Source organism: Takifugu flavidus, chromosome 12, assembly GCF_003711565.1.
Source record: "Takifugu flavidus isolate HTHZ2018 chromosome 12, ASM371156v2, whole genome shotgun sequence".
In the NCBI taxonomy this organism is placed as follows: Eukaryota; Metazoa; Chordata; class Actinopteri; order Tetraodontiformes; family Tetraodontidae; genus Takifugu; species Takifugu flavidus.
The window spans coordinates 1,219,926-1,238,549 of record NC_079531.1 but is presented as its reverse complement, the minus strand read 5'-3'; the positions used below and the strand labels follow the sequence as shown (position 1 = coordinate 1,238,549).

General features: G+C 49.0%; 1 protein-coding gene across 3 annotated transcripts in view; it reads left to right on the top strand.

The window, feature by feature from the left end:
* Positions 1–4,402, top strand: part of epha4l (eph receptor A4, like) — a 37,917-nt gene extending 33,515 nt beyond the window's left edge. For 2 of the 3 annotated variants that reach the window (XM_057049543.1, XM_057049545.1), the window contains exons 16-18: positions 1,193–1,351; positions 1,770–2,896; positions 3,165–4,402. In XM_057049543.1, the coding sequence (XP_056905523.1) occupies positions 1,193–1,351; positions 1,770–1,884 (274 nt within the window). In that variant the 3' untranslated portion in view covers positions 1,885–2,896; positions 3,165–4,402. Of the gene's footprint in view, positions 1–1,192; positions 1,352–1,769; positions 2,897–3,082 lie in introns of all 3 variants that reach the window. The other variant, XM_057049544.1, reaches the window with a different exon arrangement.
* The last annotated feature ends 14,222 nt before the right edge of the window (positions 4,403–18,624 follow it).

Sequence of the window (18,624 nt, the reverse complement as noted above, 5' to 3'; positions counted from 1 at the left end):
AATGTCAATGGGCCGTATTTCTGCATCGGAGCGGGATAATCAGGAAAGTCTGCGGCTAGTGTTCCACATTATAGGCAGATTCTACGCATTAGCAGCCCCACGAAAAGGACTAAAACCTCTGTGTCTTAATCCACAAAAGCTCCATTAGCCAAAGCGTGACACAATGCAAACATGGCAGCCACATATTGAACTTCTCACATGCGTCTGCCCCCCCCCATTAAACATTATCTGCCCTCGACACCATCTCTTTTCTACCCCAGTCGCCCTTCCTAATGGGAGGGGCTGCGCTGTACATTCAGGAATGTTGTCGGAGAGAGTTACGGTGCGACGCCGTGTTAAAAACAAACACGACCCTGCGGCTCTGACTCCATTACTCTTCAACCACTAAATGTGTTAAGACTGACCCGCGTGTGTTTACAGAGTCGGTGCCAGGCCACTGGAGTCTGTTCCAGTTTAACTAGTCACACACACACACACACGCTGGGACGTAGTTAAGGAAAGTCCTCGGGGGTCATTAACAGGACGGCATCCTTTACATGCAGCTTTTACAGTTTCACAACAGCAGAGAGCGAGTGTGGAAGTGTGAAAATGGAGCCGATGCCTAATCCCTCCCGCCTATGGTGGTGCTGACCTATTACAGCAGGCCACGCCCTCTTCAGCTCAACAGCTTTATTTAGGAGAACGGCACCGAAAGCTCGGGAGACGGAGTCAGCAGAGCAAAGCAACACCAACCTCAGTCTGCATGTAAATGCTGCGCCGCCAGATGTTGCAGCACAAAGGGGCGGGGCCAAACATGTTAGACCTTTCCCCCTCCCTGTAGAATAAAGATTAAGCACCGGTGTGAGCCACCCCTCATGCAAACATGACTTAATATCTGCAAAGACCTGCTCACATAGCTGAGCTGAGTCCTTCAAGATAAAGAGAAATGCAGCCTGGGCCATTTTCCATTTTGTGGGCTGCAGTCTATCATCGCACATGCTGCATATGTCATCCCTCCTCGTCCCATTTTCCAGGCCGTAGAACATTACATTTCAATTCCAGGGCACTTAAACAGAATGTGAATTTCATTGTCTGTTTGCACAAGTTGAACACATTGTGGTTGCTGGCTGGAGACCGAAACACTGTTGAGCTCATGTCTGCGGAGGCTGAGAGAAAAAAAAACGACAAACTCAATTCTCCGTCTCTCCACCAGGCCCAACACTGCCCTGCTGGAACCAGGAAGCCCAGAGGCGTCATCAGCCGTCGGCACGGTAGAAGACTGGCTGCAGGCCATCGGCATGGAGAGATACAGGGACAACTTTACAGCTGCTGGCTACACCAGTCCAGAGGCCGTGGTCCACATGACTCAAGAGTGAGTAAGGACCGGGGATGAGTGGTTCTGGCGGTCCAGATGTGTGGAATGATGCGTAGTGGAGGAGAACCTGCTCAACGCGGATGGAAATGAGCTGCAGTGCAGCGCCTCAAAGCTGCGAACGGATTTAATTTAGTGCTAGCACTTGAGTTTTATCCTTCATTTCAAACCAATAAGCACGCGGCGCAATATGTTACACGTCTCCCGCTCGGTTATCTGCACATTTTTGATTCCCGCCCATTAAAAGGACAGCATCCAGATTGCCGCGTTGGCAGACGGAACGCCTTATTCAGCAGTTAAAGTGTCTGGCCGGCGTCCAGCGGAACGCTGTAGAATTCATCAAGTGGATCCTGCCTGTTTATGTTTGCCCCGCTCCTCACGCTCCTCTCTCTGCCCCCCCCCCCCCCCATCCGTTTAGGGACATGGCTCGCATCGGCATCTCCTCGGCAGCGCACCAGAACAAGATCCTGAGCAGTCTCCAGGGAATGCTGTCCCAAATGCAACAGATGCAAGGCCGAATGGTTCCCGTCTGAGAGATCAAAGCGGCGAGTGGGAAGAAGGATGGGAAGCAGCTTTTTTTTTTTTAAATGGATAAATAATTAACATAAAGATGAAATATTACAAAAAAAAAGAGACCAATAAACTATGAAGAAATAGTTTACCTCATCCGTGCACTTTAAATTGGATCTAAAAGAAAAGATGACGCTGATGAAGAAAACAAAAAGTGATGAAAGTGGCACTTTTAGTAATCAGACCTTTACCTGCCCCCCTTTGTTGTTTTGGAGAACATGTGAGTCTCCGGCATTTCTGGATGGAGGAGGAACGGCTGGAAAAGTGCTTCTGGAGTGCCTTTAAGGGTCTGGAAGGAAAAGCAAAGAGGGGGGAGGAGAAATCCTACCTTTATTCCCTCTTTAGGCAGAATGTTGTTTCTGGAACTTTCTCTCTGGAATCTACGGACCAGATTCTTCTGTTTTTTAATTTCCCATGACTGTGTTTGTTGTACATGAACTGTATCTCTGGGACTCCGCGGCCGCCCCGGCCACCATTGTTCCCCCCCAGCTGGATCTGTTTGATGTCTCTCAGACAAAATGGAGGATCTCAACTGTCAAATGTAAACAGTGGATCTCCGCGGTGGAGGGACGGAGGGCCTATTTCTGAGGATCTTCTGATGTTTCATCCTCGGCTCTGGACTCTTTCTCGCCGATCGCTGTATTTTGTTGCCCTCAGGATGTTTCTGAGAATGTTTTTTGATCTTCCAGAGGAGTCTTCCCACTCCCCTGTCTTCCCCTGAATGCCCTCCTACACCACAGATAAACACACTTTCGGGTCTTTCCACACAACTCCTTCTAAGTCGAAGCCCTCTGCTCATGTAGAACTCTTCCTCCAAGCGTCTGATGGGCAGCGTCTGCACCCCTCCGGACTGGCTGCACGTGGACTTGAGAATGAAGGAATTTATTTATTGACAATAACAGCTCAGTCTGAAGGGACGCCAGACGGACGGGGACCAGGATCACCATCGCCCAGGAGGGAAACGACATTTTCAAGGTGAAAATTGAGCGAGTTAAAATTCTATTAATGTTTGTTTTGATGGGTGTCAATAAGTTAAGATGTCACACACACACACACACACACACACACACACACACACACACACACACACACACACACACACACACACATTCTGATCCCCCTCAGCTTATGGCCCCTCCTGTCTGAATGCTCCCGTTTCAGCCTGGAAGCTTCGCAGCAGAAACTGTTTACATTCAAAACCACCGTGACTGATGCAGCCTCCATTTTCTCCCCCCCCCCCCAGCTGCTGCCATCCATCGTGAAAAGGATCCTCGCCCGTCAATGCCATCTTCCTCTTTGTCTTCCACCTCCCGCTCGCCCCTCGCCTCTCCCCGGACTCTCCAGGGGACGACAGAGGCCGCCTCTGAGCGCCCGGGGGCGTTCGCCATCGCATTGCATCACACCGCCTCAACACGCCGGCCGCCACAGCTGCCCGCCCAGCGACATACTCGGATGTCTGTGAACGATTACTCCACATCAGCTAGAGAAGAAGAATGTAATATAATAGAGAAATCCTGCTCCGGTGGACGCCGCGCTTTGATTTCAGAGGCTTTTTTGTACCGTTTGGTTCTGTTTGCATGTAAACTAACAAACCCTGGAGTGTGAATGGTGCGTGTCTGCGAGTGTGTGTCGTTACTCAGCGATTGTGTTCTCACCACTGTTGAGGAGGCAGCAGATACGCAGTGATTTATTCCCCCGAGGTTTGCTGCCTCTGCATCTGAGTGGGTCCCTCAGCAGACGCGTCGGTTCCGCTGCCTCGGACCGCTGACGCTAAAAAGGAGAAATCTGGAGGACACGGGCGAGAGCTCCGACTCTCCACCGCATCACCCGACCAGTGATGGAGATGTTGGACCCCATTTCTCCGCGTGTTTGAATGTTTCAGAAAAGGGTCGGAACAAAAGGGAAACGTTATTTTTCAGAGCTCCGACCCAGAGGACGCTGCCATTTCCAGGCTGTGGTCGGCTGAACCTGCTCAGATGTGAATGTCTCTGAAGGCTTCATGTGCTTCAGACCTACCACGACACCTCCGTCCTTAACAGCTCGATGCCCTTTGCTGGTCTGCCAGTGCGTTGGTTCTCCTGGGGGGGTCACATGAAAGAGGACCTGTTGCAGATATGCAAGACAAGATGAGGATGAGCGAGAAACCAGAATGTACTGTAAAATACGCTTTTGTCTTTACTTAAATGTCGGATGAGTTGAAAAATGAGAAAAAATAAGAAAAAGAGTTCACGTTCCTCTTTGTTTCTTCTGAAGTCACAGGATCTAGCACGTAGATCTAACATTCTCTCCTTTTTTGTACCTTTTTTTCCGACGCAGTCATGTTTTTTCGGCGTGTTTCTTTTGTTTTCATGGAGGAGCTCTAGGTACCTGTAACTTATGTCATTTATTTATGTCCTTTTATATCTAGTTTGTAAAATAATAGCCTAAAGTGAAGAAAATAAAAGGGTGCCAGAGTGCATTCTTAATAAAGTAGAAATCAGATGATGGCTGCAATGCTTGTCATTCACACACACACTCACACACACGCACACACACACACACACATACGCTCACACACACACACTCACACACACACACACATGCACGCATTATTGGATTATTTTAATGTCGTGCTGATGCATTTTGACCACATATTAGAGTTTCACTTTACTTCCAAGCAGCTTAAATATTCATAATAAGACATGATTGGATAAAAACCAGATAAGCCCCATGAACATGATTATTGATTAAAATGATAATGATATGATTAAAGTGATGCACTTGTAGAAACTTTGCGGTATTTTAGCAATTTTGTTTTATTGCACAATTATTTCTAACTTCATTGGGACACTTTATAACGCTGATGTTACTGATTCACTCACCTATAAGGGAGGAACCGATCACCTGACTACCATGAGTGCATTGATTACCCTGTAATTTCATTGCTTTTAATAGCCAAGGAACTTAACTTAAAGACTCTCTTCTACTTCTATTTTCACTGTTAAAGTCTCTCTCTCTCTCTCACACACACACACTCAAGTCATGACTTAATATAATGACTTTAACCTCAAAGACTTGGCTCCGTCTGTCCTTCAGCAGTAACGAGCACCACTTGTCTGCCCCACTGTGTGTGTGTGTGTGTGTTTAATCAGAATAACATCTGCTTCCTGCGCTCATTTCCAGTCGCGATAAACTGCTGATTGTCTTCAGTGTTTGATAAGAGCCGTGGAGAGCGCGGAGGGGAGGAGAGGACAATGTGGGAAGCTGGAGTCGGCGTTCCGTGTTTTTCACGGTTCCTGAGACACGGCCAGCGTCGGCCTGCATACATTAAACCTCCGCAGATGTTTATCGGCCTCAGCGGGAAAGTGCGCCTCCTTGGCAGCGCGTCCGCCTGCTTTGTGGGGAGACAGAAGAAGATTACAGGGGCCCAGTTTGATAAATGTGCCCTCAACTGACAGGGGCCGGGGTTTGTTTTCTTTTTCTTTGGTTTAATAAGCCGCTGCGCCCTCCGACAGTTCAAATAAGAATGGTAGAAAAAGCTAAAAAAAAACGACGTGTTGTAAAATGTTGAGCTCCCTCTTCACAAGGCCCCTGGAAGCCCGAGAGCAGAGCCAAGCCCGGCCAAACTAAAGTCGCAATTAGAGTCATAATTTCATCCTCAAGGGTCTTTGAATAGCTGCAGCGGGTTTTTAATCCAAACCATCTGACGTATATGAACACATCAGAATGTTTGTGGTGCAGAATCAAAGCCAGAGGATCACCAAAGATCTCACCATTTGTCATCTGGGGGAAGCCAATTTGTTCAGCGCTGACCCGCTGTACATGACAGAGTCTGTCAGATCAACGCTGTAATGCCTCAAACAAGAAAAAGCACTTTCTGTCTGTTTAAATCCTTTATTTGGGCAACAACAAGTAGCAACAGGAAGCCAAATAGCAAAAGCTACTTTAGGCAGACGTGACGACTCTAAATGAGCCACCTCAGGCCTCCAGAACACCTCCAGGATCCACGCCGTTGCAATATTCCCTCTAATCTCTTGATGATCCAATCTAACCGCACTATTTTGTCCGTGTCCTACATGGATCCTGGGAACCCTCAGAGGTGACGGACCTGAGGATGCTGATGAAGATGACGATGGCATCTTTTCTGCTTGGTACTGATCCACTAGAGTCAGTGTGGGGCCACTGGGGACGCAGGGTCCAGTCAGCGAGGTCACGCCCTCAGACTGTTGGAGCTCCACTTGGAGCCAAGTGGACTTCACAGGCCTGGACATGCACGCTTCCCGTCTGCAGCTGCTGCTGCACAGACCCATCTGGGAATACGCTGAGGGTCTGAAAGCCACACAAAGAGGCTGAGTCAAGAGACAACAATCCAGCCACTTCAGAACACACACACACACACACACACACACACACGCACACACACACGGGGGCGACAGGCTTTTATACACTGATCTAATTAAGCAACCTTTAGGTGAAGTGCCACTCCTTCAAACTGGCTTAACCTCAGCAACTCTGAGCAGCAATAACACAATTTTCGGAGTCAAACAGACCCTCTCTGACCCTTCTGCTAAGCCAATAAAGGGTCGGCACTGACGTTGTGGCTTTAGCTGTCGAAGCAGAACCAGCCCTCCCAGCCTTCCCATCTTAATCTCCAGTCAATTTTTTAAATTGGTTGACATTGGAAGGTAAAGGCATAGGAAGCTAACGCAGGAAGCAGAAACTTCCTGTTTGGCCTGTGAGCTGTTGCTAACTGCTTTGATGAACGTGTTGACAGTAGTTCCTGCACAGGCTCCAGAAAAAGAGGGGTCAGGATAAAAAGAGGCGGATCCTGAGAGGATCTTTGAGTCCTGTTACGTCGATCAAAGTGTGCAGCTTGAATGATGCAGCCAAACCAGCAGAAGCCTCAAAGAAAGAGAGAAGCAGCCGAGGTTTCACCTCTGAGCCGACGGCTCACAGAGACGCTCCCTGTTTACCAACCTGCTCGTTCAGCTCCTCATAAAACACGCCTGTGATATCAGTCCGAAGGTCAGGAGGCCCAGAACAACCGGAGCACTTTGTGCTTGAGCAGCAGCCACAGCCAGGAAAGCCAAACCTATTGTTGACACTAATGGCTGCCAGAGACACAAACTGTTGTGTTTCCCCTCAAATTTACAGCCACCAAACGGACAATTGCAGGAGGCATCTTTGCCCGGATGCTGCGTGCGGGTGAAGGTTTCCAGGATGGATCCTCAGCAGCCGTAGGTCTGTTGTGAGAATGTGCAGCTTTATCAGCCCCAGCAGGCTAATCTCACCCCCGGGCCAGAGGGCGCCGCCGGGCGGCCTCTTCCCATATGAAGGCCAAGCGAGGTCATCGACTTGACCGATTGCAGTTGCTCCTTATCCAGATGCGCCGGTCACAATGCTGGCTTCACCTGATAGGCTGACCTCTGACCTCATGGGCTCACAGCTAATCTCCGCAGCTAACCACGTTCCCGAGCTCGTGAATGTTGCTACGGAAGCACCAGCTGGAGGGCTGAGGAGGGAAGAGTGTGTGCTGGCGGGAGACGAGGATTAGCCTTTCATCTCCACCACAGAGACGAAGGTTAATCAAGCGAACGCACATCCTCCTCTTCTTCACCCGCTTCCGATTCTGGAAGTCACAGGTATCGGCTCTGGATTGTTACCAGGCACGGACTCGGTTATCGCGACAATTGCAGCTTTCAAAATCCCAGATAGGATGGACAGCAAATCAGCCAACGTGGGGGGGCGAACACGAAGCAATCAGCTATTTCACTTTGTCAGAAGCAAATCGAAAAGAAAATATGCGGTTTTTCGCTAACAGGCTGGAGAAAATAAGGCCCGTTGTCGCTTTGCTCTCCCCTCCTGCTCAGAAACACACATCATTTATGCACCTCGATAACTTGGCAGCACCTCGAAGCACATGGTGCTCGCTGAGAGGTGAAGCAGCTGCAGACGGATCACTTCATCTCACTGACGGATGATGTCAAATGGAGCCGAAGAGTCTGGAGCTCGCCATCTCCTCTCCCGTGCAGGTGGCTGCATGTTCATCTTTGGTGCCGCCACAGTGTAATCTGCTCTAAGGTCGGCGTGCAGGTGAACACAGGCTGCAGGAAAATGGGATGAAGAAGCTCCGCCTGAGGAGAAGCAGAGCCGTGGACGGGGGACTGTAATTTCCCCCGCAATTCCTTACAGTTGGGAAAAGAAAATGAATGAAGAAGAAGAAGAAAAAACCTCCTTTAACACACTTGGCCTCTGTCCCCTGCTGGTCTGAGCCCATCGGTGAGAAAAAGGAGAGCAGATTAAAGGAGACGGGAGGATTTTCTCTGTCCGGCCTTCAGACCGTTGACAGCAATAAGATTCCTATCAGGGCTCACATGTGGGCCGCAGCACGCACACACACACACACACACACACACACACACACACATGCTCCATGGACACATTACACGTGTGCATACACTCCATCCACACTATCTTAATCCTCTGTTTTCAGCAGGTCCAGGAACGGAATTGGAGCAGCGTCCATGTCGAAGGATTCTGTGACAACATGTTTTGATAAGATTGTGAGGAGACAAGTATAGAATGAAACAGGCCGTCCCATCTGAGGACAGGACGCCGTCCGTGCCAGGCAGCTCGCGCTTAACGAGCGCTGTGTGCCGAAGGCGTCGCTGTGCTTTGGCTTCTTACAGGTTTCCGAGGCAACTCTGGCTGCTAAAGGCGCACGAGGGAGAAGATCAACATAATCATTAATAAGAAAAGTGGAAATTGCAAACAAAAATAGGAAATGTGCTTAAAAATAACTCACAAAGCTGCATTGTGAAGTTTTCCTTCATTAAATCCCGATTCCGTTCAGATTGGCATCCTCTTTCTCCCAAACAAACACCGCTGAGGCTGGAGTTTGGCCTGAGGGAGAGTCTGAAATAAAGCATCTTTTAATGGCCTCTTTAATGTGCACGCTCCTCCGTCTCACTGGAGTCGGCTTCCTTTAATGCGTTCCTCGTGTCCTCCAGAAATGTAGAAACTCTGGGACGTGTTTCTGAAAGTCTGTCCTGTTAGCATCGCGGCTAACGCCGATCTGAGCTTAGCTTCAAATCCTTCACGGCAGAGGGTGAAGGAACCAACCAAACAGGGTCGGTGTGTATCACAGCCGACCTCTGACCTCTGGGTCAGCCTCCAGGTCTCACCCACCAGTGTGGATCTGGCCGGGAGAGAATCGTCAGCGCTAAACTCCATATTTATGAGTTTGTTGTGAACCGGCTGCATCTCAGCTGAATCCCTGATTAGAGAGTCGGTGTTTCATATTTACACTCATCCATAAAAGCTTCCGGACGCTCTACTCCTGCTTCACATTGGTGGTTCTCCTTTAGCTCTGATTCAGCAGTGGAGTCTGCTTCCTGAAGCGGTGTGATGAGCAGGGCAGGCAGCAGCCTGGGGTCCGTCTGTGTGCCGTGTTTATTTACGGCTCTTCTCCTCCAGCCTCTCTGCTCCTCTGCTGCTGCCCCACTTTCACACAGAATCCTGCATCAACATCTCCAGGGCTCTTCAAACCGCTTCAAAGCGAAAGAACCTGGGGAGGAGCCGGGTTCTTCACCTGCGCGCGACCCCATCGACTGAGCTGTCCCACTAGCATGTGGCTAAATGATGGATACTTGCCTTTGCTAACTAGTCTCCAGAGTCTTCATCGACCAGGGGTCAGCAGGGGTCACGCAACAAGTGCATAAAAAGACCTTTACCCTGAAATCACACGGAGCCGTTTTCCAAAGATCTAATCACCGTCGGCAACTCTCACTTTTCTCCATCCGGTCCCGGTTCTCCCTGAGGGTTTGGAGCCTCCCTGTAAATGTCCGTCACTGCTGTATCTCTTCTGTCATTACTGCAGGTCAATGCCCTATCTGCACAATTTATGGCTACACTATCACCATGGAAACGCAACTCTTACCATCATTAATTGGCAATTAAACTGGGTCAAGAAGCCGTTCAGAAATCTTGGATCCCCTTAAATCCTGGAAGTACCAACAAATTTACTTCGCTGCTCCACTAGCGTGACGATATCTGGATCCGAATGGAGTCAGAATCCAAACAGACGTACATTTAAGTTTCTACAGAACTTCTGTTTGAGTGTTTGACTTAAAGAACCAGATTCTTCAGGGTCAAGAACATTGTTTGACCCCTAAGCTAACAAAACACCATCAAACAGCCGTGAAACGAGCATGTTTCCTTTATGTTGTCAGAAAAAAGTCCATTAAACACTCCTCACCCCCCCCCCCACACACACACACACACACACACACAGGAATCTTTAGATCTGCTCAGGTCCTTCCAAGCTCTGCTTCGTCTCTCCGTCTTCTTCAGACTGTCTGCAGAGGAAATATCAGCGTGGCCATCGGGGACGAAGGAGAGGAAGAGGAACAGGAAATACGTTCACTTCAATTAATATCTGCCCTAAAGCTCTTTAGAGTGGCACCAAAAACCTCAGATATAGAGCTATATCATTAACCCTTCGTATTTAGGAAACAGTTATCTCTATTTTTATTCAGACTAAAAGACCTTCTGAACAGAACGGCATCACAATTAGCCTCTCTTTGCTAACCTGGTGATTTCATGGAAGTAGAGCAACAAAACTGTCTCAACAGAGCAGAATTAAAAGAGTCACTTCATCTTAACTTTGGGTTCATGCCAACTTCTCTACCTGACACATGACCACGAGCATGATCATGGTCACATCGTGGATGGAGCTCTTTCTTCTTTCAGCACCATTTTGGGGTTTGGTGAGTCCATTTTTCATACAAAAAACACCTTTTGTAAACTCTCAGTTAGTTTTCTGGTTTAAAACGAGCCACAATATGTGTGTGTGTGAAGTTTAGTCAGAGCGAAGGAGGTGGGAGGAGAGGACGTTACCTCTGAGAAAACTCATGTGTGGGAATTAAAACAGTCGGCCTGACAGACGATCTTCCAATTTATTTGACTCACAGCAGGCTGCCGGCAGGAGGAGACTCTAAAATGGAATCTCAGTAACTGACCTTTAATGTAATGCGGCGCCAACGGCTCACAGAAGAAAGTCTCTGGAGCAGCAGCCACTGCGTCTCAAAGCGTGCACGTATGTGTGTGTGTGTGTGTGTGTGTGTGTGTGTGAGTGTGTGTAAAATGAGTTATGACCAACTCTCATGTTGGCATTTGGAAAGTTGAGTGCAAAAGCCAGGTGGATTAGAACAACTTGCCTCTGTGAGACGTCTCAAAATGGCTTTAAGAAAGTGTGTGTGTGTGTGTGTGTGCTGTGTGTGTGTGTGTGTGTCTTCAGTGCACGATAGACAGAAGCATAGAAATAGAAAAACAAAAGGGAAAACCTCTCACTAGCCCATCACAAGCTGCGGCCGTGAACCGGTTCAAGACACCAAGGTCCAACAAACGCTTCCTCCTGACCTGACCTTGAGGCCCCTCTGACCTCTGAGACAGGTGTGGCTCCAGGGCCACACAGAGCCCCCTTTGTGTGGGGGGGGGACACACCAGACCCTCCCAGCAGTTGGACGATGGTGACTGGATGACCAGCAGCTAGCTGCTGTTGCTAACCTCTGTATAACATCCTGAAAGAAGCCGTGAACGATCTCACGAGCTGCAGAAGGTTCCGAGGAATTCAGATCCAAACTCATCTGAAGTGAGAGCGATGCTGAATTGGCGTCCGGGGACGTTAACGAGCCAGACGGACGATATCATTGATGTCAGTCCACGTGAACACCTATCAATTTCCATCAGGCGCTTCTCTGCAGCACGATGCAGCTCATGTTTAATTCATACAGAACCTGTGGAGGAGCCATAAATACAGGAGCGCGCTCCTCCGCCAGCGCTGCTAGCTAGCAGTAACGCTCGTAAAGCAAAGTTTTGCTTTGTGGAAAGGTTTTTATCTCACCCCCCCGCTGCGGTGTGTACATTTATATTTAATGCGGATGAGTCGAACACCAGTCAATCCTGCTAAAGAGCCAGCAGGAGGTCCTTAATGAGTTTCCAGCTAACTTTTTTTGGAGCCGTGTTTGGAAATTTGGAGGCCTCCTTCAGTCCAGATTCAGGATTTACATTTCACTCCCCGCCGTAAAAACAGGCCCTCGCCGTCCAGCTTTAATGGACTGCAGTGAAAAGGGTGCCTGACTTATGGGCTTTGTTTGGGACGGAAGAAAAATAAAAATGCTATACAGCCGCGCTCGGTCAGGAGGACGTCTGGCTCGCATGTGCGGCGGATTTAGGGGCGAGCGAGCGAGGCCGTGTGTGGTTTCCATCAAACTGTCACAGTTGCTCCGTGCACACCAGCATTCTGCGCATAAGGTTATTCTTTCGCTTTTATCTCATATAAAAAGGTTCAGAGTCTTCTTCTCTGGGGGTTTTTAAGGCGGGGAAATTACACACTGGGACAAATATTTGTAGTGTGGAAGCGCCCGACATTAGCAACCTGACGATGGGCTACGCTAACAGAACGCTGCTCATGCACCTCTGAAAACGAGCAAAAACAGCGGCCTCACCAGAGGATTGTGGAGTTCACCAATGTGGAACACACACCCTCACACACCCTCACACACTTACTCACACACTTACTCACACACTTACTCACACACCACACGCCTGTACTGGCGAGGTCACCACTTCATCTTTCAGGGGAACAAACCCTCATTTCAGCCCCACTCCGCTCCACCATAAAGAACCAAACGACTGCTCCGTCCTTGGACATGAGTGAATGGAGGAGGAGGAGGAGCAGGAGGAGGCAGAGGAGGAGGAGGAGGAGGAGGCAGATGAGGAGGAGGAGGCAGATGAGGAGGAGGAGGGAGACGAGGAGGAGGAGGAGGAGGCATATGAGGAGGAAGAGGAGGAAGAAGAAAAAAGGAAAAGACAGACAGCTTCATGAAAAAGCAGCAACATGCATATTAGCTAGCTCCAAGGTTCGGTGCAGCCCCCCCCCCTTCCTTCCAGGGGCGAGGCCTTGAGGTCAGGGGTCAGCTGTGGAGAACCAGGCAAGGTGAGGTCAAGGTCGGAGGGTGGAGGACTCTTCCCACATGTTCACGCCTCCTGGTTCACCTGCTGTTCCGTAGCTGCTGAAATGGAGAATTGGGACAAGGAGAAAATGGCGGCTTGGCTCCGGTTTTAACGGCTAATTATCTGCAGAAGGAGAACGAAGCAAGTAAGAAAGAATATCTGAGGTATTCCGCACTGTTCAAGGTCCGCGGCCATAAAAACAGAAAGGTATTCCAGCCGAAGGGAGCCGCCAGTCAAGGAGATCCGAGGCCTCCTGGCGCTTTAGCATGAAAACACGTGAAGGCCGAAAGGAGAAAAGAGACGCGTCCTGCGACCTCAGATGCCTGTCTCTATTAACGATGGACCGTCTGTAGGCGGCGGCGGCGGCGGAGCGAGCGAGCGGATGGCAGCTCGCAGGTACGTCAGGAATGTTTTGAGAAGCGCTGCTCCTGCGTGGGTTTTGTTTGGGTTACAGAGAACGCTTGAAAATTCCGTTATAATAAAGTCATCGCCGGAGAACACGGTAGTTTAGGGAGAAAAGTCCCTGATATTAAGCTAATGTGGGACAAAGGAATGTCAACAGTTGCGGCCGGTGGGATAAACTCCTCCTTCCCTCCCTTTTCCCTTTGATTCCAGCCTCTCCGGAGCGTTTCGTAATGCCGAACGTCTGTCTGGGCCTTTGCCCCCAAAACAGAGTTATGAAAGCGTCTGTGTGTAATAAATGTACAGTAATAAACACCTGTGTGTGTGTGTGTGTGTGCGTGATCTGACCCAGGAACCTGAATGTGTGATAAGGTGGAATGAATTTCACTGGCTCGGCTTGAAACAAGGTGGACTCTGTTCCAGGAGCAGCCAGTTCTCCGCTCGCTGGACGACCGCCGCCTTTCGCGCAGACAGATTATAAATTCATCAGGTTTTACGCGGCGTCGTTACGAGCCCGTTAAACACTGTGTGTGTGTGTGTGTGGTGTGTGTGTGTGTGTGTGGTGTGTGTGTGTGTGTGTGTGTGTGTGTGTGTGTGTGTGTGTGTGTGTGTGTGTGCGCGATCTGACCCAGGAACCTGAATGTGTGATAAGGTGGAATGAATTTCACTGGCTCGGCTTGAAACAAGGTGGACTCTGTTCCAGGAGCAGCCAGTTCTCCGCTCGCTGGACGACCGCCGCCTTTCGCGCAGACAGATTATAAATTCATCAGGTTTTACGCGGCGTCGTTACGAGCCCGTTAAACACTGTGTGTGTGTGTGTGTGTGTGTGTGAAGTGTGTGTGTGTGTGTGTACCCTCCACATGCCGACTCTTTCCTCCAAATCTTTTTCCCTCATTACCTTCATCCCTCTGTTGTGGGCCGGCCGTCGGGACCAACGGGGAAAAGCCGCGCTAACATCCGCTAATGCTAATGATTTTATTATCTGCCTTTGTTGCCCCCCCCCCCCCCCCCCCCCCCAGGTCTTATTTTCTATCACCTGAGACGAAAAACAGATGCCGAGTCGGTTCTGGTTCCCTTTGTTTACACAGGAGCTCATTTTCAGCGCAGTCGGAGAAATCCGACCTTTCTTTTAATTTCCACCCAGTTCTGAAAAACGCTGGTTCCAAAAAGCCTTAAAATTTAGTTTTGTCTCCCTCCGTCAACGTCTTCTTTCATTTCCTCCCCCCCTGATGAGGAACAGGCCCGAGAACGGCAATCTGGGAGACCCGAACACACAAGATGATCCAGTCTTTGAAATTATGGCGCCGCACATGAAACACAACCGGATCGCCCCGAAATGTGTGGTTCCGAAAAGTTCTGGAAGCCTCCCAATTTTTTCTACGGTAATATAATGGATGTCCAGCCCATAATCTCTGCATCTGGTCATGCCTTCGGCCCCGTGATGCTAACGTTAGCCTGGATTTAGCGTTCAGATTTAATCCAGGATATTTATGCCACCAGACTGAGCTGGAATGGTTGAAAGGAGTTTGTGTATTTTCAGGTAAAACCTGTACGCGATCCTTACTTGGATTTATTATACCCGTTGCCACGGCGACGATAAGGAATTTGGAATTTTGCTCCAGCTGGCTGCATTGTTGGAAATTGAGCTGCGGACAACAGATTCCGGTCCCACGTAGCCGGAGTTGATCCGCTCTGAGACTCAGACTAGCATACGTGGCGCTATTAACCGATATTCCCACAATTCAGAGGGACGTGAAAACATGCAAGACAATGATGTCAACACTCACAAATTGTCAGGTACGCCCCCCCCCCCCCCCCACACACACACACACACACACACACACCACCAGCCTCTCCACTGCCCTCACCCTGAACCTCCTGGGGGAGACGCCGGGGAATGAGGGAGGAACTGTAAAAATGACAAGAAGAGAAGGGAGGTAAGAAGTATGAACTCTGCATTTTGTTAAACCAGCCTCGAGTGTGTGTCTGTGTCTGTGTGTGTGTGTGTGTGTGTGTTTATGTGTGTGTGTGTGTGGGGGGGGCATTTCTCCAAACAGGCTAAAAATCCATTAAGAGTCTATGATGGAGCATCTTTGATATTTTTACAGCACTGATCAAAGCAGAATGCAGACAAGCCACGTTTGAGCTGCACACACACACACACACACACACACACACACACACACACACACACACACCTTCCTCTGAGAGGGCCGAGCGTGGCGTTTTGGCTGCATCCTTGTGCTTATCTGCCCCATCTCGCGGATCCTTTTCAACAGTCAAATAAACTCAGGCCGCTTCGCCTCCCACTGAAATCCTCCTCCGAAGGGGCCACATCAGCCCGGCTCCTCTTTCATGTCTAAATGACTTTAACAAGCTTCGTCCCTCACGTGCTCGCTTTTAAAACCGCCGCTCCCGAATGCCTGAGAAGCACCGGGAGGGGCACAGGTGCAAGGTGTCGCTGCCCTAATCGGAGGCGATTACAAACAGGTGCGTCAGCAGGTGACCAATGGGGCGAGACGTTTCTGAGTCCAGGGGATCGTTACGCCACCAAACTCCAATAACGCCTGCTCACTTCAGACTGGTTCCAAGTGGATCTCCGGCACCGGCAGATGTGAGCAGATAAAAGAGAACAAACGAGTTCCAATCAAGTGTGGAAGGAAGCAGATATGTACTGGAAAAGAGGATCAGGCTGTATCAGGACCGAAAATGACAGAAACCATCAAAGACAGGAGGACAAAGATCAAAGGAAAAGCTGAGCCATCAGTGAGAGGAGCAACATAGTTTCTCCTTCCATGGAATTTGATCAATTTTGAACAACTTTGCTTTGATGTTTCTTGGTTTATTGTGTCCCTGGAGAAATTCAATGTAAAAGTTAAAACAGAAAATGGTAAATGTGGTTAAGTCATTGAGACTTCAGGGAGTTTTTCTGGTAAATAATAAAACAAAAGCTTTATTGGAAAATATGGTTTCCCACAAACTACAGGGTAAACTACTGGGAAAAGTTAGCAGAACTGGCACAAAGAAAACAGGGAACCGGCTGAAGGTGCTGATACCTGTCAGCAAACCAGGAAACGGACTCTCTCCACAGTGAGGATGGGGCCAGGTAACGAGCAGAACCAGATCCCACGGAATTCTGCTAGTAAACAACTGTTTTATTATTCCGTTTTCCCAGTCTATGTGTGGAAAAAGCTTCGAAAATGCAGATAAATGTGCAGAGGTGTGTTCTCAATAACGTCTTTTTTTAAATGCTAATTGCTATTTCCAAATGTGCGCCGCTCTGGTCCAAAGCGAGCTGGAAAATTAGCGGTGGCCAAACCGTGTTTGATGGAACGCCCAGGATGCAACGTTTTCTCTAAAAATCTTTTCTTTTCGTATTCGGCACCTCATCAACATGTCAAACACGTCAAACTGACCAGACATCTCCTGAGCTGAGGATAAAGCTGGACGCAGATTTGAGGGGGGGATCCCTGGGGGGGGGTATCCCTGCAGATCCACAAGAGCTTCTCCAGATACTGAGAGTGATGTGTGTTAATGGCTGAAACAGACGGGATCGTTTTCAGGAATCAGGAGCGAGAGCTCAGCCGACACATGTTAAAGCAGAAAATACACCTTAAGATCCACAACTGGGACCCAGCGGGGAACAGGCGATACACATGTATGGAATACCGCCATGATGGGATGGATCCACAGCGTATTTACCAGTGTTTAAGCTAATCTTTATAAAAAGACTGATGTATTTGTCGACTGGGGCTTCAGCTTTGTGTCTAAATGCAACAAAGATGTTGATATTTGTTGGTAAAAGAAGCTAATGTCGACGTAGCGGTTAAATAGTTTCTGTAGCGTAACTCAACAAACCGTTTGAGTCTGACGAACTTTGGTTGCACTTGATAAATCAGCACTTTTGTGCATGAAGTAATTTAAATACAGTATAGTTAATCATCATAGGAGCTGATATCAGTATATCACAATCTTCTAATTAACAGCTGACCTTTACAAATGATCAATTTACTTAAAATAAAAAGAATCCTGCTGCAGGAACAGACCTGAGCTGCACTCAAAAACACTCCAAACTTGTCCATTACTTGATTAGATGAAATGACATAATTCACTACGCAGCAGATGTTGAACCGTTTTCCTGCGTGTGTGAAATCAAAGAAATCCCGGCGTGGCTCGCTGGCCGCCTGAGGCCCGCAGCGCCGCGGCGCGTAAGCAGTTTCACAAGATTGATTCATTCTAATTCCCTCGTTCTGATCTGATCGGCTTCCAAATGGGGTCTTACGGGGGTGACTGATGCCAGACTGAAGACGACCGAGGGGCGTGTGTGTGTTTCTGTGTGTGTGTGTGCGGGGCCGGAGGAAGGCGGGCGTAATTCACGACAGGAACGCAGGCTAAACCTGATTAACCTCAACAAACCGCACAAAACATGAAAGCACAAACATGTAAATAAACAATAGGAAACAGAGACAAAGCGGGAAAACAGGCATCGTGAGGGGCAGCCAAAAATAAAAAAACCCCAAAAAAGCAGAGCTAGCAAGGCGACCTTGTGACTCACATCCTGTTACAGGACAGCGCTGTGAGCTAGCGCAGACATCAACCAAATCAAGGTCAAAGAGGATTCAAGCTAAATATGAAACCACTTCTACACAAAATGCTCTGTCAAACGATCCCGGGTCCTCTCTCTCCTACCCGCTTCCATTAAAGAGACCCCCGCCGCCCAGGCAGACCAGAACGGGTAACACGTCGAGGACAGCAGGCAGGGGGGAGGGGAGGGGGGGGCGGAGGGATTTCCCACATGTAACAGGAGAAATATTAGGACAGCGTGAGGAGTGATGAGGAAGAGGGAGCTGTTTGTGAGAGCAGTGAGTCTTCCTGGGAGGTGGAGGGAGACTTTCTCCAGTGAAGAGGAAGATCAGGGATAATATACAGCAAGAGCTAATGCTAAAGCTACAGCAGACGTTTTAATCACTGGGGGAACTGGAGCTAACGCCGGGACCTTTCCCCTCTCAAACCCACCACCGTTTCCATTAAATCACTGACTGATTAATCAGCCATCGAGAGCCAAAGTCTGTCTTTTTCCCCGTGAAAAACTTTGCCCCACTCTTCTTTTCCCCCACAGGGCGGTTCAGAAGTTCTTTATGCTAAAGCTCTGAGCTCATCAAGTTGTGCCCCCCACTCCGAGTCAAAATCCGCAGTTCCTGGATGGATCAACCGCTCGACAATTACTCTTTATCCTTTGGCAAATGACCCTCTGCTGCCTCCTCCCTCGACGTGAACCTTAATCATGGAGCGCTGCTCTAAAATCT